The 21,457-nt window shown below is 40.8% G+C and overlaps 1 protein-coding gene across 11 annotated transcripts in view; it reads right to left on the bottom strand.

The window, feature by feature from the left end:
* Positions 1–6,208, bottom strand: part of KCNC2 (potassium voltage-gated channel subfamily C member 2) — a 186,592-nt gene extending 180,384 nt beyond the window's left edge. For 8 of the 11 annotated variants that reach the window (XM_082740415.1, XM_082740413.1, XM_082740412.1 and 5 more), the window contains exons 1-2: positions 5,934–6,208; positions 4,034–4,736 (exon numbers count right to left, since the gene is read on the bottom strand). In XM_082740415.1, coding sequence (XP_082596541.1) covers positions 4,034–4,717 — 684 coding nt within the window. In that variant the 5' untranslated portion in view covers positions 4,718–4,736; positions 5,934–6,208. The remainder of the gene's footprint in view (positions 1–4,033; positions 4,737–5,933) is intronic. The other 3 variants (XM_082740419.1, XM_082740421.1, XM_082740420.1) reach the window with 1 other exon arrangement.
* Between the last annotated feature and the right edge of the window lie 15,249 nt (positions 6,209–21,457).

The following is a 21,457-nucleotide window of genomic DNA, read 5'->3' as shown; positions in this document are numbered from 1 at the left end:
AGGATCTAATGTTTTCAGAAGGAAGCACACACAAGCTTCATTTCCCTCTTAAACTAAGATATTAAATTGGAAAAATACAATGCATAACACTTGCACAAATACATCTATGCATCCTTGATTTTTGCTATTTGTAAATATCACTCAATGGCATCAACAGCATAATCTCTCCTTTTCTTTCCTGATCTCATTTTTTCCAGAACAGGTTTCCATGACAACTTATATTTGATTTTTTATAAATTTCTATTTTGGAATACTATTCTTAAGGATAAGAATTCATTTAAGTATAAATATAAACTTACTTACCAAGTTAACCTGAACTTTCAAAATGTATTGACACCATAAATTTAAAGCAACAGAAGAGGGACATGCCAACCCAAAGAGAAAGCAAAAATACAACGTTATAAAATTAAATTAGCTATTCAGTTCCTATCACTGTTGTTTCAGTATGGCACTTAAGATCATAAAAGTTAGAAATAAAATACATCTACTCTATAACTGAGTCACTCTCCTCAATATTGGGTAAAGATAAAGATTATGGTGACAGGTATAACCAATTGAAAAAGAAATTCAGACAGTTAAAAATGTTCATCTCAAGCATATCAATAAAAGATGAACTAACATAAAACAAAGTAAAGAGGGTTTATAAAAGTTAAATATTTCTATTAAGAATGAGTCTTGTCAAGAAAAAAAAAAAAAAAAGAATGAGACTTGTGCAACTAAGACCACAGCTGAAACAAACAACTTGATAATTGATTTATGTCTTCTAGAATCATGTCCATGCAAAATAAAATTTCATCCTATGGCTTCCCAGTGTAATTCTATTTATCAAACTAGTCAAAAAACATTAAGTCAAGCCATCACATGAACTAAAAACGTTCATATAAAAATATTAAATCACATTTAAGTAGAATGACTACTTCTGATTACTCTTTTTTTTTTTAAGATTTTATTTATTTATTTGACAGACAGAGATCACAAGTAGGCAGAGAGGCAGGCAGAGAGAGAGAGAGAGGGAAGCAGGCCTCCTGCGGAGCAGGGAGCCCGATGCGGAGCTCGATCCCAGGACCCTGAGATCATGACCCGAGCCGAAGGCAGCAGCCCAAACCACTGAGCCACCCAGGCGCCCCATGATTACTCTTTTTTAGGCAATCCCTAATAATGTGAAAAGAGATTTCCCTAAAGACAAGTCCCACAAATGTAAGCCACTCTGAAAGAAAGAAAACACTACATATTGACTGGTCAATAAAAATGCAAAGTTCAAATAGGGTTCAAGAAGTCAATTTGAATTTCATATTTTCACTCAAATGTTGGGTGGTGCAGGGTAAAAATTCTACCAAAGTCCTGGAATACATATGTTTTCTTAAAAATCATAGATGACCTTTCAAAGTTAGAATTCTAGAAAGTGTCTTATGCTGCATTAAATCTTAAGAGCAACATGATCTGCAGAGATTACATAAGCCAGTCAGTTACAATCAGTGGTTGTGGTAAAAGGGCCTGGGGAGGATGTCATGAGACCTCCAGCATAATTTCGGATCTTCTATTAACTTGCTGTATGACCTTGGCCATCACTTAGCATTTGCAGTCCTCATTTTCCTCATCTATAAAATAAAGGGTCTTCCTGAAGTGACCTCAAGGAAATTTTCCAGGTCTGTAATTCTCAGCTGATTCTGCTTTTGATGCCTCTTTGACCTTATGTTAATCTTTAATATATCTGTGTTCTTTCCTCACCTGAAATGGATGCATATCAAACCCCTAATATTGTTACAATGAAATCTTGGTAAGATGTTTTTACTGGTAAGATTTTTTTAAAAACTATTTTCAAGTTAATAGTCTACCCTTTGACCAATAATCAATAAAATCAACTTTCATAGCAATAATAAAAGTTGAATACCACCTTAAAGTTTTTGCTATGCAATCTAGCCTACAATAAAAGACATATTATCATGAGGAAAGATAATAAAACATACTGTCTCTTGTATAGCACGCGATCTGGAAAAAAAAAATTACATGATGAGTCTGAAAACAAATTCATATTATCTTCTTAGCCACCAAGTGGATAGAGCACTGTGGCACTCACTTGGAATTGAAAAAACCATGGATGTAATGGTCATGTCTGTGATTTAACTTAAGTTAATACGTACTAGTTTCTGTTTTGGCTTACACTGGACTAAACTAGCATCACCAAAGTGACCAATTCACATTGTTGGGTTGTTGTGTTTTTTTTTTCCTGTGTATTTGATGCTCTTATTTAGAACACATTTTTAAAACAACAACAATCCACACAAACAGCCCAACACTTTCTATAAACCACTTCTCAAAATGTGGCTCCCAGACTAATAGCAGCATCAGCAGCACCTGGAAGCCTGCCAGAAATGCCAGTTCTCAGGTTCCACTTGAGACCTGTGGAATCAGAAACCCTGGGGGGAGGCCCAGGATCCAGTGGTTTAACAAGATCCCGGTGGGGGAGGGGAGACAGGCGGAGGCTGGTGTTCTGAGGCTCTTCAATTCTGAAAGCCACTGCCCTACAGGTAGCAGGAAATAGGAGTTTTTGTCACTGATGACCTTAATTCCTTTTGGGCAGGGCATTGCCACCTCACCTGGTGTTGAATTTATAGAATGATCTTAAAAGGAAGATAGCAGAGTTGAAGTTATTGATTCTATATTCGAATACAATAATGTGGACATACTAAAATTTATGTAGGCATTTAAATCCCAGATCCATTGGGGAGTAATGCTTGAAATTGTCTCTTTCACATTCTATTTCAAACTGAAAACAAAACATATCCTTAGACTTCTAAAGTGGTATCAGAAACACATCTTCTGACAAGTTACTAGAATGACAGCTGCACAATATCTCAGATGCAGAGACTTCTGACATACAGAAGACAATAATGAGGATGGAGCCAAAGTGAGGCTGCCCAGGGGGTATTTTTTCTGGGCATCAGAAGCAAACCAGACACATGCAATTGCAGAGATTTAACTAAATACACTACTCCATTCTCGTGTATAATTAAAAATCATTCATATACTATATAATTTTGGGTTATTTATATTTCTTTTATTTCCTTTACACTGGAGAAACTATTATTGGTAAGTTTTACAGTCCCTTCATGGGATTCTGAAGAATTAATTGGGAGTGTCAAGGACTAAATTTAAACTGCCGTTCAAATTAGAAACTGAAAAGAAAAATTGAGGACGGAGTCACAATCTAAGGGTAAAATAAAGTTTGCAGCAATCTAAATTACCCAGATTTAGACAATCAGACTAAACTGGCATCATCAAAATGACATTCAACCTGTAAGAAACATGGATGAAGCCCAAGGGGAAAAGGACCAGACTACAATTCAATGAGCAGGGGGGCTCTCTGGTGAACTCACTGGGACAAGCCACTCAGCATTCTTCTCCTTTGGAAGGAGACAGGCCCAAATAGCATTCAGGAGACTCTCTTCACAAAACTACCCCCCCCCCCATCGCCCTACCCCACCCTGGCATACCCTTTCTTCACCCAGCTACCTACTATATTCCATTTCCCCATCTCTGTCTTCCGATTAGATCCCTAATTGGAGCCACTGCTTTGAGTCAGACGTGAAGGAGTGTCAGGCCTCACTGAAAATGTCAAATCGTGATGACCAGAAGGCCTGAAGTAACATCCACACTAAAAGAAAAGTTGGAAGGAAAGAGTCAGGAAATAAAGAATCAAGACGGAGCACGATACCAGTTTCAGGACAAGGTTCCAGACAGACTTGCACAGAGAGGTCGACATTGGCCCTTTGGCTCCCATTTATCTGCTAAAGGAAATCTCGGAGTTGAGGAGGAGACGGTGGAGGATGAAGGGGACGGAAGGGGAGGATGACCGCCAGGGTCCCTGAGTTTACCTGACACCAGATGCGCTTCTGGTCACATCCTTAGGGAGCCCTGTTCTCTTCTCCCTCCCATCCCCTCCCCTTGTCCCAGAGGTCGTTGGTGGAAAAGAAAGTTGGGGAAGGCCTTGGAGGAGCTGGAGCAGCAGGGAAGGGGGCGGTTCTGGCCTTACCCTGGCGGCTCTGGACGAGTAGGGGTCCTCGAAGAGGGCCCACATGCGGGGCTGCAGCCTCCTCCAGCGGCCAGACTTGCCATCGGGGCCCCCCAGGCCCGCCGCGTCCTCGATGCCCAACCTCTTGGCCGCCAGGTCCTCGTCGTCGCCAGGGTCGCCGCCGATGAGGTCGGGGGTCTCGAAGATGTCGAGCGCCTCCTCGGCGTCACGGTGTTGCCGGTAGGTCATCCAGCAGCAGGGCTCCACGTCCGTCTCGTCGATGCCCCAGAAGGCCAGCTCCTCCTCGAAGAGCGGCCCGCACACGTCGGCGGGGCAGTGCAGCTTGCCCGTGCGGTAGTAGTTGAGCACATAGGCGAAGACGCCGGGGTGCCGGTCGAAGAAGAACTCGCGGCCGCCCCCAGGGTGGTCGCCGCCGATGCCCCGGGGACTGCAGTTGCCGGCGCCGCCCTCAAAGCAGCCGCCCGGCCCGGGGGACAGTGGGGGCGGTCGCGGCGGCGGCGAGAGCGAAGGGGGCGACGGCTGCAGCTTGTCGCCAGCCGCCGTCAGGCAGTCGCCCTGGGGATCGGAGGCGGCGAGAAGGGCCAGGCGCGTCCCAGGCAGGGTCTTGAGGGTGCTGCGGTAGGTTTCGTGCCGGGTGCCCCCGACATTGAGGATCACCCTCTCGTTGTTCTCGATCTTGCCCATCTCTGTGGCTCAGACATGACTGGGGGGAGGCGAACACAGCGCCAAGTTAAAGATCTCGGCCGTCAGAGCCGCACCATGACCCCCACCCCCACGCCGAGCCGGAGTCCCAGGATGCAGGGACAGGCGAGGGGCAACTGACCCTCCCAGGAGGAGTTGCGCGCCCAGCCCTGTCCCCGCCTCAAGCAGCACACCGTCCCCAGGCTTCCAGAAAACCAAGCAGGTGGTCCCAGCCTCCCTGACCTTCCAGGACACCTTCTTTCCTGCCTCACACCTTTCTTCCCTACCTCTGATCACCCCTACTTCATCGTTTCACCCTTCACCCTTCCCCCCCACACCCTCTCACAGAAAATCTGCTTCTAGGCCTGAACCCCCACTCTCCTCTTCTCCCCAAACCCCTTATCTCTCCCTTCTAAGCCCTTTCTCTCCCTCTCTCCCTCCTCACTCTGCCCCTGCCCTGGCTCCTCTCCTCCCCTACCCTAAACCCTCTCTCCACCTTCCTTGGCCTGGAGGCAGTTCCCTCAGGCAAGGAGTTTCTCCTCTGAGGCAACTTGGCAGTTTGGGGGGAGAGCCCCCAGACGGGACGGAGACCCCCATTCCACGCGTACCCTCGGGACTCTGGACTCGCAGCGCCCTGGCACTCAGGGAATGCCCTCTGCGTGCCCCGTTCTCACTTCCACTTCTCCCTCACGGACCAGGCAAAAAGACTGAACGCAGAAGTCAAAGCAAAAAATAAATAAATAAATAAATAATAAAAATCTCCCTGCTGTTGCCTTTCACCAAGGAGACCTGTGACTAATTTCCTGATCCAATTTCCTTTTCACATTATTACTGTTGTTGTTGTTGTTGTTGTTAATAGTATTATTACTTAGGAAAGGAAACCACTAACTAGTTCCATTTTTTTAGAATGCGAATGATCAACGCATCCCACCCCATCCCCCCCCAAGAAAAACAAACGCCTAGGGGATGCAGAGTTAGGGGGGTTGGGGGGTTGCTCTCTAGTAGGGGCGAGGCCCTGGAAAGAGCCGCTGGAGGCACACCCCCTGGTTCCCCAAGCTGACAGTGTCCCCGCTTCCAGTCTCCCAGCCACCTATTCCCAGGGCTTCACCTCCACATTCCCATTGCGGAACGAGGCGGGGGCAGGCGGGCGAATGCCTGCCTGCAGGGTCAGCATGCCCTTCCCGGCAAATCACCCCCGTTCCCTCCCGCCCCCAGATACCTTAACGAGACCGACAGAAAAGTGCTTCTGCTTGGGTTTCCGAGTGGACGAGGTTCTCCGGGCAGCCGGACTGAGTCCTGACACCCAGCCGAGCCGCCCTTCTCCAACGAAAAACTACTTGTTGGCGTTTTCCGGGTTCAGGTGGTTGGGCCGCTTCTCGCGGCGCTGGGGTCGCGGAGCCAGCCCCCGCCGGCCGCCGGCCGCGCTCCCCGCCTTCATTCTGCGAGCTGCGGGCTCGCCACGCGCCAACCTCCGCGCCCAGAGTCACCATCGCGCAGGGCTGGGCAAACCATGGAGCTCGGGGCGGGTCCAGCCGGCGCTCCGCGACCCCGCCGGGAGCCGGCCCAGATGCTGGCCGCGACCACCGCGGAGCTGACCCGAGGTCAGGAAAGCTCACCCACTTGAAGGGGCAGTCACCCGGCTCCGCCCTGGACCTCCAGGTTTTGTTTCTCCCGAAAGCAGCCGCTGCTAGAGCTGTCCCTTCCGCACCACTCGCTGCCAACCACCAGCGCCGGAGCACAGAGCTCAGGAAAGGGTGGGTGGGTGGGTCTGGGGAAGCTCTCTTGTACCAACCAGGTTCATATATTTTTCTTCCGTGAAGCTCTATCCCCACCCTCTCTGGAGCTTCTGCCTGCCTTATTTACACCCCACTCTCCACACCCTTTCTCTTCCCACTGCCCCACCCCTCCCAACAAGTGAGAGAGCATCTCTAAGACCAATTCCGGTTTTTTTTCCCCCTTAATGACAACTGATGGGAGAGAGAGGTCTACTTACAGGTGACAAGTGAGTCTTGGATCTCGCGTCTTACACATGGCTCTGGCTTGCTCTTTCCAGTCAAATGTAGGTCTCCAGTCACCACATCATGGTTATATAAAACAAAACAAGTTTAAAAAGTTTATTCCAGGAACATCATGCTCTAGCAAGTGAAAATTCGGGTTTCTTTATCAGAAGCCTCAGAGGAGAGCTACATATTCCAAGTACCAAAGCAATTATCTAATTAGTCACTTTCTCCCTTTCAAATTTGTATTGGGCCTTGTAGAAGTTTATCAGGGCTGCCATAACAAAGTACCACAAACTGGTCTGTTTAAACAGCAGAAATTTATGATCTCACAGTTCTGGAGGTAGAAGGTAGAAACTAAGGTATGGTCAGGGTTGGTTCCTTCTGAGGGCTGTGAGAACTGGACCTATTCCAGGCCTCTCTCCTTGGCTTGCAGATGGCTCTCTTATCCCTGTGTCTCTTCACATCTTTTTCCCTTTATACATATCTGTGTCTGTCCAAGTATTCCCTTTTATATAAGAACACAGTCCTTACGGAGTAGGGCCTACCTTAATGACTTCATTTTTCCTTGATCACCTCTATACAGACCGTATCTCCAAAATAAGGTCACATCCTGAAGCACTAGAAGCTAGGACTCCAACATCTTTCTGTTTTTTTGAGGGGGTGGGGAGGGGGAGGGGAATGGTGCTGGGACACAGTTCAACCCATATCAGTTCATAGCACCAAATAGAGCGTGTGTTTCTGTGTGTGTGTGTGTGTGTGTGTGTACCGAGAGAGAGAGAGAGAGAGAGAGAGAGAATCTATTCCACAGGTATAGCTTGAAAGGATTAAAATCCATGGCGTAGGTAAAACACCAGGTTGTATATAGAGGAAGTCTCTTTGAAAAACAGATACTGATACTGACACAGCAATTTAAAAATTGCAAGAGTTATGAATCTCTACATGAGAAAGTGTTTGCATTATACAGGACTGCAGGGTGGGCAGTTAAATATAAATAGTTCCTTCAGAGAACACCTATCCCTTATGGCAGTAGATAATTAAACTAAGTAAAGAACTTAAAAGTATCTGGAAGGTTACTGATGTCTAGGAAACTAAACTAAGAATAAATGTATATCCATTCATAAGAAATTTACTAACAGCATGTCAATACATGTGTAGTAATAACCTTAGGAACAGCTCTATGGACCCAGCTTTATGACAATGGAAATTTGCTTTTACTAACACACACACACACACACACAAGTATAAGGCTTAACTGCTGAGGGAATGATTCTAGTTTAGCACTATTATCAATCACTAAGGCGTTTCTTAAAATAAGTGATAGTAAATTTCAATTGCCAGAAAATTTCCAAAGAAAAATTATATTCAAATTATAATATGCATTCTTATATTATCTAGATGTTTCCTTATATAGCTTAATGCAAATTCAATAGGGAGAAAAAGGCATATGGTTTGCTTTAAAATAAATTAGCAATAGTAAGTGTAGTAGTAGAAGCATTTATAATAATAGATAGCATTTACTGAGATCTTACTATGTGCAAAATGTTTTACATAAATTACCCCCTTTTAATTTAAATGGAGGAAATAGTCACATTAAATTACAAGATTTCCAGAAAGATAACTCATACAGATGTCAGAAATCAATAATAGAAGCCTTTAGCTTAATAATATTAAATTTGTATTATGAGGGATGATCTACAGAGAAACCAAAGGAAGGGGGTGGGGGGATTGCTGCAAAGGACTTATGGAGGAGAAATGAGAAAACAAGGGCCTAATGAATCAATTTGAGTCTAAGGTTATATAAGCTACTTAGAAATAATCACATCGACAAGAGGATCACCTTTTAGAAGAATTCAGACTTTTCTTGTGATTCATAAAGGTTTAGATGTGAAACTAGAAAACATTTCAAATAAGTTTGAAAATAAGAATGTGGAAAAATAAGAGAAAGAGATGTGCATACCAATAGAGAATTTATAAGCAAAGCAGCAAATGAAATACTCTCGCTCTCTCTCTCTCTCTTTCCCTTTTTCTGGTCAATATAGAAGGGGAAGATGCTAAGACAAATATTCACGCTTCATTATATAAGACAGGAGAGAACAGAAAACCCCTCCAGCTAACTAACTCCTTGATGCTCCTGTGAAAAACAGGCAAAAGTGAAAAGAAAGCAAATCTTTGAAAGATGGCAATGGAAAACGGAGGTGGAAAAAACAGTTGTGGGTTCCTTTGTTGGTCTGTGTGGAACAAGGATTTAAAAGACCATATAGATATTACCCCTGACAGAGAAGCAACTGAAATGCTACTTCCTTTATGTCCTCCAGTCAGCATCACAGAAGGGCTACAGAAACGGAGCCCTACATCACCACCAGAAATGTGGATTGCTCTCATTAAACCACATTGGAACTGTCAGAAGGACATACTTGTGAAAGTTTAACAGTTGAACGAATTAACTCTTTTAAAGTTCAGTATAAGGATGTTTTAAATATTATTCACTTTCAAAGAACAATATATTCATGGACTTTGCATAAAATTCCTCTGCAGATTAAAAAATGGCTACAGGGGCACCTGGGTGGCTCAGTGGGTTAAAGCCTCTGCCTTCGGCTCAGGTCATGATCTCAGGGACCTGGGATGGAGCCCCGCATCAGGCTCTCTGCTCCGCAGGGAGCCTGCTTCCCTTCCTCTCTCTCTCTCTGCCTGCCTCTCTGCCTACTTGTGATCTCTGTCTGTCAAATAAATAAATAAAATCTTTTAAAATAAAAAAAAAAAATTTTAAAAATGGCTACAATTTCCCATCCTGTCCTGTAGATATGCCCCCTTTAAATTGTGACTTGGTGTCTTCTCGCATCAGGTCTGCTTCTGCAGTCCCTGTTTCTGTACTGGCTTTGTAACTTGCCTTGACCAAGAGAATGAGGTGGAAGTGATAGTGTACCAGAATAAAGCCTTGGCTTCAAAAGGTCTTGCATACTTCTGTCCACTCTCTTATTTGGAAATTTAGCCTGGTGCCATGAGAATAAGCTTTAGCTGGCCTGTTTGATGATGAGAAACATATATGCCAGTCTCTCTCTCTCTCTCATTCTCTCTCTCTCTCTCTCTCTCTCACACACACACGCACATGCACACATACTTTTGATACAAAGAGAACCAGTATTAGGAAACAAGTCAGAGGATATAATAGAGCAAGAATTTAAAAGAAATAATTACCTAAAAGAAATAGAGGGCCCCTGACAGCTAGAACTTCTTATCTCTGCCCCTAGATGATTCACAGCTAATTTCCAGGAGCAGAACTGCCCTGCTCTTACGCATGTGTCCCAAAGAACTGTCCAGCTGAACCTCGCTAAAAAAAGACTATATCTAGGCTATTAAGTTTTGGAGTTGTTACTAACTTGATTCATCTTCTAAGTTCCCTTTATTTGAAAAGTAAAAAAAAAAAAAAAAAATCAATTTTCTTACCTACTCTCTTAACAATAACATTTATAACAGGTATTGCAAATTCTAAAAGAAAATATATGACATATATTTTCCTTATTCCTTAAATTTGGGAGAGGCACTATTTCACAGTGGTTAATTCCACGAGCCATGGCGACAAGTAAGCTGGAGTTCGTCTTCTGAGTGTTACCCACCAGATGTCTGACCTCAAGAAAATTGCACAAGTCTTTTAACCTCAATATTTTCTTCTATAGAATGGGGAGGATGACACCATCCTTAAAATGAGGATTAAATGACATAAAGCCAGTAAACACTTAAGAAAGTTTCTGGAACATTTTAGGCATCTACTGATAGTAACTTTTATTGCCAGATGAAGAATTCTTACACCAAAATAACATGATTAATAATTGACAGAAGAAGGGCCATAGCCATATCTTCTGATGACAATCCTAAATCCTATCAATTTTATCATCTTGTTTTGTACAGAGGTCAAAACTTGGTCAAATACTGGATATTCCATAGAGACAAAATGAAGTCAAAATTCTAGAATCCTTGCAAGAAGTCTGACTCCTTTTCAAATTATTTTAACTTGAAAATGTATGCATTAACCATCTTTTATTGACCTAATTTAGGCAATACACTTTTTTAACTACCAACATAGTTATTTATGATAGTTATGATAAGATAGATATACACATGAAGAATTCATGAATTACTAATCTTAAAACTTGGTCATCTGATTTGCCAGAAAATCTCTGCATGAGTACCCAACTTAGCAACATAGAACAGCCAATTTGAGTTTACTGTATACTTAGAAAATTAATGTGCAAGGATGCTGAGAAAAAGGCATTTTAGATTGAAGGAAGAGAAAAATTTTTCACAGAGATAGAATGATGCTAACTGATGAACATTAAAAGCAAGACTTGAAAATAGCCTTCTTGTTATGAAAAATTTGGGTCATAGTCCTTTGAACCATTCATTCCTTTTAATAGATGATGATGATAGATGGATGATAATGATAGATGGTAATAGATAGATAGGTAACCTTAGTAAATGAAGCAGCCCATTATCCACCATACTACTTGAAGTCCCTGTAACTTATATAGGGGAAAATATGCAGTAGTTTTCCTCGGATGACTGCTATACCACTCAGGGTTAAATTATTGACAGGTATCAATAAAGTGCCCTTTACTTTTTAATGTTCTTGTTCTTCAATAGGTCATGGATGCTAGCTAGATAAGACATTTTATTAAAATTTCATAATCTGAAATGTGTAAGCCTGATGATTCACAGGCCTGTACCCCTGGGGCAAATAATACATATGTCAATAAAAATAATTTTAAAAAATTTATAATCTGTATTTTTAGTACTTTACACTCTCCTATTGCTAATTATTTCATACTTGTATGACTTAATCTACTACATTATATACATTTATAGATTTCCTCTCTTTACATTTTCTTTATAACTTCCCTGCCTTGGGAGAGTTCTATGCTTTGAAGTGCATCAGACTCCCCTGAGAAGCTTTTTAAAATGCAAAAGTATCCACCCTGAGATTCTGATTCAGTTGGTTTGTTCTGCACCAATTTCTGCATTTGGAAATCAGTGTTTTTAAGAAATGTCTTACACATTATAAAATGTCCATGGGAAGCTATATTGAAGTGAATTTTATACAAATATTACAAGAAATTAGCAGAACATTGCATCTGCAGAATATTTCAAGGAGACATGGGGCAAGAAGAGAACTAACATTTATTAAAGATGAACTATAGATATACATAATTTTATTATTCAGTACAATAAGTCTAACAAGCAAGTGTTGAAATACTCATTTTCTTCATATAAGGCAATGTTTGAGTGATTAAGGAAAAAGAATTACTAGTATTTGCAATAGTCAAAACTTTCATAAGTACTTAGGCACAAAATAAAATGCCAAGAGCTTTAGATATAATTCATTTGATCCTCAGCCTGTGATTTTACTAGCATTATATTAATGAGGAGACTGAGACTCTGAAATGTTACAATAACTTGCCCAATATCACACAGCTAATAAGAGACAGCTGGTAACATTCAAACCCACAGGTGTTTAATTCCAATGCCTGTGTCCCAGAGAGTAAATGGTAGAGCCATGATTTGAATATATGGAGAACCATGATTTGAATGGGAAATAGAAGACTACAGACAGGAAAAGAAATAAACTTGAAAGATACCAATTGTTTAGTGAATTGAAAACCCATGATCAAAATATCTCACAGCTATATCTCCTCCTTCTGTAAATAAACAACATATGATAAAAGCATATCAAAATAGGTGAGTAAAGCAGATATTTTAAAATGACTCCGTGTTTGTTTGATACAAAAGGAGAAGAATGGAAACCATGAGTCATAAATATTGTTCTGTAAAAGGTTGAAAATAACCAGGTTGGTTTCCCCAGGAAATAAAAGTAAGAGCTCAAGGAGTAAGGAAGGTAAAATACACTTGCAAAAAACCCAAAGCAGATAAAGGCATACCAGTTTAGCTTCATTATTAGGAAAACATCTAGACAGGTGGAAAAGCAGGCTTCTGAAAAGCTACTGTATGCAGGTTTCAAACAGAATCGAGGGAAGTAAAAATAACAGTCAGGGCAAAGGAGCAGTACTAAAGAGGATACAGAGAGAGAAAAACATTGAAATTTTTCTCCTTTAACCTGTCCATGGAAACTTGCTTTTCAGTTTTATTTTTATTTATTCTTTAAAGAAATAGAACTATGGGATAACACAGAATATCATGCAATTTGGGGAACAGAAGTGAGAAGCAACATAAAACTAAACCAACAAAACAAACTGACAAAATCAACCTCTCAAAGAAAATATTGTACTATATACCAAAATACACAGTTAATTGTTCTTAAGATATATAAGACATTATTTGAATTTCTGTTAGAGGAAAAAACATCAATTTCAATGCCAACTGTTGATTCATAATCTTTTTTTTTTATGTTACCTGTACTTAAAAATTTTTTTAATTTTTTATTTTTTATTTTTTTATAAACATATATTTTCATCCCCAGGGGTACAGGTCTGTGAATCACCAGGTTACACACTTCACAGCACTCACCAAAGCACATACCCTCCCCAATGTCCATAATCCCACCCCCTTCTCCCAAACCCCCTCCCCCCAGCAACCCTCAGTTTGTTTTGTGAGATTAAGAGTCACTTATGGTTTGTCTCCCTCCCAATCCCATCTTGTTTCATTTATTCTTCTCCTACCCACTTAAGCCTCCATGTTGCATCACCACTTCCTCATATCAGGGAGATCATATGATAGTTGTCTTTCTCCGCTTGACTTATTTCGCTAAGCATGATACGCTCTAGTTCCATCCATGTTGTCGCAAATGGCAAGATTTCATTTCTTTTGATGGCTGCATAGTATTCCATTGTGTATATATACCACATCTTCTTGATCCATTCATCTGTGGATGGACATCTAGGTTCTTTCCATAGTTTGGCTATTGTGGACATTGCTGCTATAAACATTCGGGTGCATGTGCCCCTTTGGATCACTACATTTGTATCTTTAGGGTAAATACCCAATAGTGCAATTGCTGGGTCATAGGGCAGTTCTATTTTCAACATTCTGAGGAACCTCCATGCTGTTTTCCAGAGTGGCTGCACCAGCTTGCATTCCCACCAACAGTGTAGGAGGGTTCCCCTTTCTCCACATCCTCGCCAGCATCTGTCATTTCCTGACTTGTTGATTTTAGCCATTCTGACTGGTGTGAGGTGATATCTCATTGTGGTTTTGATTTGTATTTCCCTGATGCCGAGTGATATGGAGCACTTTTTCATGTGTCTGTTGGCCATCTGGATGTCTTCTTTGCAGAAATGTCTGTTCATGTCCTCTGCCCATTTCTTGATTGGATTATTTGTTCTTTGGGTGTTGAGTTTGCTAAGTTCTTTATAGATTCTGGACACTAGTCCTTTATCTGATATGTCGTTTGTAAATATCTTCTCCCATTCTGTCAGTTGTCTTTTGATTTTGTTAACTGTTTCCTTTGCTGTGCAAAAGCTTTTGATCTTGATGAAATCCCAATAGTTCATTTTTTCCCTTGCTTCCCTTGCCTTTTGCGTTGTTCCTAGGAAGAGGTCGAAGAGGTTGCTGCCTGTGTTCTCCTCAAGGATTTTGATGGATTCCTTTCGCACATTGAGGTCCTTCATCCATTTTGAGTCTATTTTTGTGTGTGGTGTAAGGAAATGGTCCAATTTCATTTTTCTGCATGTGGCTGTCCAATTTTCCCAGCACCATTTATTGAAGAGGCTGTCTTTTTTCCATTGGACATTCTTTCCTGCTTTGTCGAAGATGAGTTGACCATAGATTTGAGGGTCTATTTCTGGGCTCTCTATTCTGTTCCATTGATCTATGGGTCTGTTTTTGTGCCAGTACCATGCTGTCTTGATGATGACAGCTTTGTAATAGAGCTTGAAGTCCGGAATTGTGATGCCACCAACGTTGGCTTTCTTTTTCAATATCCCTTTGGCTATTCGAGGTCTTTTCTGGTTCCATATAAATTTTAGCATTATTTGTTCCATTTCTTTGAAAAAGATGGATGGTACTTTGATAGGAATTGCATTAAATGTGTAGATTGCTTTAGGTAGCATAGACATTTTCACAATATTTATTCTTCCAATCCAGGAGCATGGAACATTTTTCCATTTCTTTGTGTCTTCCTCAATTTCTTTCATGAGTACTTTATAGTTTTCTGAGTATAGATTCTGTGTCTCTTTGGTTAGGTTTATTCCTAGGTATCTTGTGGTTTTGGATGCAATTCTAAATGGGATTAACTCCTTAATATCTCTTTCTTCTGTCTTGCTGTTGGTGTAGAGAAATGCAACTGATTTCTGTGCATTGATTTTATATCCTGACACTTTACTGAATTCCTGTATAAGTTCTAGCAGTTTTGGAGTGGAGTCTTTTGGGTTTTCCACATATAGTATATCATCTGCGAAGAGTGATAATTTGACTTCTTTGCCGATTTGGATGCCTTTAATTTCCTTTTGTTGTCTGATTGCTGAGGCTAGGACCTCTAGTACTATGTTGAATAGCGGTGGTGATAATGGACATCCCTGCCGTGTTCCTGACCTTAGCGGAAAAGCTTTCAGTTTTTCTCCATTGAGAATGATATTTGCGGTGGGTTTTTCATAGATGGCTTTGATGATATTGAGGTATGTGCCCTCTATCCCTACACTTTGAAGAGTTTTGATCAGGAAGGGATGCTGTACTTTGTCAAATGCTTTTTCAGCATCTATTGAGAGTATCATATGGTTCTTGTTCTTTCTTTTATTGATGTGTTGTATCACATTGACTGATTTGCGGATGTTGAACCAACCTTGCAGCCCTGGAATAAATCCCACTTGGTCGTGGTGAATAATCTTTTTAATGTACTGTTGAATCCTATTGGCTAGTATTTTGTTGAGTATTTTCGCATCTGTGTTCATCAAGGATATCGGTCTATAGCTCTCTTTTTTGGTGGGATCCTTGTCTGGTTTGGGGATCAAGGTGATGCTGGCCTCATAAAATGAGTTTGGAAGTTTTCCTTCCATTTCTATTTTTTGGAACAGTTTCAGGAGAATAGGAATTAGTTCTTCTTTAAATGTTTGGTAGAATTCCCCCGGGAAGCCGTCTGGCCCTGGGCTTTTGTTTGTTTGGAGATTTTTAATGACTGTTTCAATCTCCTTACTGGTTATGGGTCTGTTCAGGCTTTCTATTTCTTCCTGGTTCAGTTGTGGTAGTTTATATGTTTCTAGGAATGCATCCATTTCTTCCAGATTGTCAAATTTATTGCCGTAGAGTTGCTCATAGTATGTTCTTATAATAGTTTGTATTTCTTTGGTGTTAGTTGTGATCTCTCCTCTTTCATTCATGATTTTATTTATTTGGGTCCTTTCTCTTTTCTTTTTGATAAGTCGGGCCAGGGGTTTATCAATTTTATTAATTCTTTCAAAGAACCAGCTCCTACTTTCGTTGATTTGTTCTATTGTTTTTTTGGTTTCTATTTCATTGATTTCTGCTCTGATCTTTATGATTTCTCTTCTCCTGCTGGGCTTAGGGTTTCTTTCTTGTTCTTTCTCCAGCTCCTTTAGGTGTAGGGTTAGGTTGTGTACCTGAGACCTTTCTTGTTTCTTGAGAAAGGCTTGTACCGCTATATATTTTCCTCTCAGGACTGCCTTTATTGTGTCCCACAGATTTTGAACCGTTGTATTTTCATTATCATTTGTTTCCATGATTTTTTTCAATTCTTCTTTAATTTCCCGGTTGACCCATTCATTCTTTAGAAGGATACTGTTTAGTCTCCATGTATTTGGGTTCTTTCCGAACTTCCTTTTGTGGTTGAGTTCTAGCTTTAGAGCATTGTGGTCTGAAAATATGCAGGGAATGATCCCAATCTTTTGATACCGGTTGAGTCCTGATTTAGGATTGAGGATGTGATCTATTCTGGAGAATGTTCCATGTGCACTAGAGAAGAATGTGTATTCTGTTGCTTTGGGATGAAATATTCTGAATATATCTGTGATGTCCATCTGGTCCAGTGTGTCGTTTAAGGCCTTTATTTCCTTGTTTATCTTTTGCTTGGATGACCTGTCCATTTCAGTGAGGGGAGTGTTAAAGTCCCCTACTATTATTGTATTGTTGTTGATGTGTTTCTTTGATTTTGTTATTAATTGGTTTATATAGTTGGCTGCTCCCACGTTGGGGGCATAGATATTTAAAATTGTTAAATCTTCTTGTTGGACAGACCCTTTGAGTATGATATAGTGTCCTTCCTCATCTCTTATTATAGTCTTTGGCTTAAAATCTAATTGATCTGATATAAGGATTGCCACTCCTGCTTTCTTCTGATGTCCATTAGCATGGTAAATTCTTTTCCACCCCCTCACTTTAAATCTGGAGGTGTCTTCGGGCTTAAAATGAGTTTCTTGGAGGCAACATATAGATGGGTTTTGTTTTTTTTATCCATTCTGATACCCTGTGTCTTTTGACAGGGGCATTTAGCCCATTCACATTCAGGGTAACTATTGAGAGATATGAATTTAGTGCCATTGTATTGCCTGTAAGGTGACTGTTATTGTATATGGTCTCTGTTCCTTTCTGATCTACCACTTGTAGGCTCTCTCTTTGCTTAGAGGACCCCTTTCAATATTTCCTGTAGAGCTGGTTTGGTATTTGCAAATTCTTTCAGTTGTTGTTTGTCCTGGAAGCTTTTAATCTCTCCTTCTATTTTCAATGATAGCCTAGCTGGATATAGTATTCTGGGCTGCATGTTTTTCTCGTGTAGTGCTCTAAAAATATCATGCCAGCTCTTTCTGGCCTGCCAGGTCTCTGTGGATAAGTCAGCTGCCAATCTAATATTTTTACCATTGTATGTTACAGACTTCTTTTCCCGGGCTGCTCTCAGGATTTTCTCTTTGTCACTGAGACTTGTAAATTTTACTATTAGGTGACGGGGTGTGGGCCTATTCTTATTGATTTTGAGGGGCGTTCTCTGCACCTCCTGAATTTTGATGCTCGTTCCCTTTGCCATATTGGGGAAATTCTCCCCAATAATTCTCTCCAGTATACCTTCTGCTCCCCTCTCTCTTTCTTCTTCTTCTGGAATCCCAATTATTCTAATGTTGTTTCTTCTTATGGTGTCACTTAATTCTCGAATTCTCCCCTCGTGGTCCAGTAGCTGTTTGTCCCTCTTTTGCTCAGCTTCTTTATTCTCTGTCATTTGGTCTTATATATCACTAATTCTTTCTTCTGCCTCATTTATCCTAGCAGTTAGAGCCTCCATTTTTTATTGCACCTCATTAATAGCTTTTTTGATTTCAACTTGGTTAGATTTTAGTTCTTTTATTTCTCCAGAAAGGGCTTTTATATCTCTCGAGAGGGTTTCTCTAATATCTTCCATGCCTTTTTCGAGCCCGGCTAGAACCTTGAGAATTGTCATTCTGAACTCTAGATCTGACATATTACCGATGTCTGTATTGATTAGGTCCCTAGCCTTCGGTACTGCCTCTTGTTCTTTTTTTTGCGTTGAATTTTTACGTCTTGTCATTTTGGCCAGATAAGAGTAAATGAAGGGGCAAGGAAAATACTAAAAGGGTGGCAACAACCCCAGGAAAATATGCTTTAACTAAATTAGAAGAGATCCAAAATCGTGAGTGGGGAGAAAGGGGATAAAAAGAGGTTCAAAAAGAAAGAAAGAAAAAAAAAGAAAAGAAAAAAAAATTTTTTTTAAAAAGAAAACACCTGAGAAAAATGTAAAAAAGAAAATATATATATATTAGATAAACTAGTAAAAAATCGTTAAAAAAGAAAAAGGTAACAGTTAAAAAAAAAAATTTTACCCGAAGGCGAGAAGAAAAAGAAAAAAAAAAAAATGAAAAAGAAAAAAATTAAATTAACTGCAAGACTAAAAAAAAAATCACAGGAAAAAAGCCATGAGTTCCGTGCTTGGCTTTCTCCTCCTCTGGAATTCTGCTGCTCTCCTTGGTATTGAAACCGCACTCCTTGGTAGGTGAACTTGGTCTCGGCTGGATTTCTTGTTGATCTTCTGGGGGAGGGGCCTGTTGTAGTGATTCTCAAGTGTCTTTGCCCCAGGCGGAATTACACCCCCCTTACCCGGGGCCGGGGTGAGTAATCCGCTCGGGTTTGCTTTCAGGAGCTTTTGTTCCCTGAGCGCTTTCCGTAGAGTTCCGGAGGACGGGAACACAAATGGCGGCCTCCTGGTCTCCGGCCCGGAGGAGCCGAGAGCCCAGGGCCCCACTCCTCAGTGCGCCCTCAGAGAACAGCGCCCAGTTATTCCCGTCTGCCTGACCTCCGGCCGCGCTCCGAGCTCACCGAGCCTGCGATCGGTTCAAGGTAACACCGAGCTGCGAGCTTACTGTCGGCTCTGTTTCTGTAGCCGGCTTTCTTGTTCCAATACCCGCAAGCTCTGCGACACTCAGACACCCCCGATCCTTCTGTGACCCTGCAGGACCTGAGGCCACGCTGACCCCGCATGGGCTTCGCCCCGGTTTAGCCTCTGGAGCGATGTCGCTCAGCGGAACAGACTTTTAAAAGTCCTGATGTTGTGCGCCGTTGCTCCGCCGCTTGCCGGGAGCCGGCCCCTCCCCCCGGGGTCTATCTTCCCGTCGCTTTGGATTCACTTCTCCGCCGGTCCTACCTTTCAGAAAGTGGTTGTTTTTCTGTTTCCAGAATTGCTGTTCTTCTTCTCCTCGGTCTGCCGATGGATTTTCAGGTGTTTGCAATCTTTAGATAAGCTATCCAGCTGATCTCCGGCTAGCTGAAGCAGTCTCAGCTTGCTACTTCTCTGCCATCTTGACTCCTCCCCCCTTGATTCATAATCTTAAAAAGAATCCAGGAGTCTCTGAATCTCTTGAACCTTTATATTGCCATAATTAAATTTGAACATTTATTAAATTGATTTAAGTTGATTTCATTTCATTACCATGATGGGTGATACAATTTATTAATGAAATATAAGCCAAAGAATACTCACAATACGTATTCCTCTCTAATCCTAAACATAATATTTCCTTCTTTTACTAGTAATCATTTCAATAGATTGTTTTGTCCCCTTTCAGGCAATGACCAAACATACATATTAGGTAGTAGAGGCAAATTAAAAAGCACAATTGAGCACCAGTGACTAAACTATTCTGAAGGCAGAGCAAACAAAATGCCTAGAACTAAGCTCACCAGCCATCACTTCAACCTCCTGTTCAGCCTTTTCCAACTCTTCCTGAAATCTATTGAGTGGCAACAAAATGCTTGAGCTAAAAATTTGGAAAACCTTTATGACTTAGTCCTTTTTTTTTTTTAAATCTCCTATCCAGTCTGTTACCGAGTTCAGGAAGTTCTTTCTCCTAAGAATCTTACAAGTCTTTTCACTTTCTTTTTCCATTTTTAATTCTCCAAGCAGTCAACATCTCTCACTTGCAAGGTGTCTATCCACAGCTCCATAACAGAACTTTCTGCTTCAATGCAATGCCAGAAATCTATTCTGCAAGCCCAAGTCAAACAGGTCTTTCAGACAATAGAGATATTTAAGGTGTCCTTGCCGTTTTGATTGATGACCTATCAATGGCTGTCTCTTGCACTTACAATAAATCCAAATTCTTTAAAATATCCCTGTCCATCCCACCTGGGTAATTTCTTCCCTATGCTTTCTTCTTCTTTAAACCACCTCGGGACATTCCCACATGCTATTCTCTTTTCTGGAGCCCTCTGACCCTTCCTCACATTTAAACTGCTAGCCAACCTTTAAATCTCAATTTAAACATGATTACCTCCTCAAAAGCTACCTTCATGCACTACAATATATTATATCCTGTGTACTCAGTACCGTGTGTATGCACATAGCGTCCTTTATTTCCATTATCAGGACACTGAGAAACCAGAATTGCAATCATTTGTTTAATTGTTTGTCTCCCATCTAGACTGTAAGAACTAGAATCAAGTTTATTTTGGCCCTGCATGTCAATTTTAGTGTCTAGTTTCCAATGATTACTGATGATAATAATAAAGAAGATGATGATGATAAAATAATAACAGTGCTGATTATATTGCAAATGGTGATACTAGTTATCATTATTTGTACCTACCATCTTCCAGGTTCAGTGCTAAATGATTCCCATGTATTCTTCCATTTGATTCTCACAACTGTGCTTTAGTCTATGTACTATAAGCATTTGCATTTTATGGAAAAGGGCATGTACATGTAGAGAAGTTACTTAAATTGCCTGAAATCAAGATTCTAGTAATTGGAGTAAATAAGACTTGAATCCTGGGGGTTCACCTGCAAAGGGTGTCTTTTTCAATAACATTTGTACTGAATTTTGTTGAATATCGCTGACAATGTGGAAGAAATTTTTCTTTATGAGTCTGAGTTTCTATAACTAGAATTTTGGATATTGGACTCTTATTTTATTGGATTTCTAAAGTTTCAATCTTATTCATTCATAATGTAATTCTAATGCTTTCATCTCTGCTTCCTTTTCTTAAGAATTTTAAATGTGGTATCCCTTGGATAATTACAAATCCTGTAATATACAATAAGTTTGAAAAGCTAAAGGTTTTTAAGGGATATTCGGGGGTTATAGATCAATGTCCTTCTAATTTTTAAATTAATTTAGTGACACTATTTTTCAGTTAATACCCTGTTCTAATATTAGTCACCTATATTTAAAAAGTAAGAAGAAAACGTCTTCCTAAATATAAGGAAGCTTCTCGGTCTGCTTCTTATCTGAAGTAAGTAGAGTCTAAAAGCCTCACTTCATTTTGTACCTTCCCTGCCCCTTTC

The sequence above is a fragment of the Mustela nivalis genome, assembly GCF_964662115.1.
Source record: "Mustela nivalis genome assembly, chromosome: 7".
Classification (NCBI taxonomy): domain Eukaryota; kingdom Metazoa; phylum Chordata; class Mammalia; order Carnivora; family Mustelidae; genus Mustela; species Mustela nivalis.
Note: the sequence above shows the minus strand (reverse complement) of the source record. Positions and strands in the feature narration are given on the sequence as shown.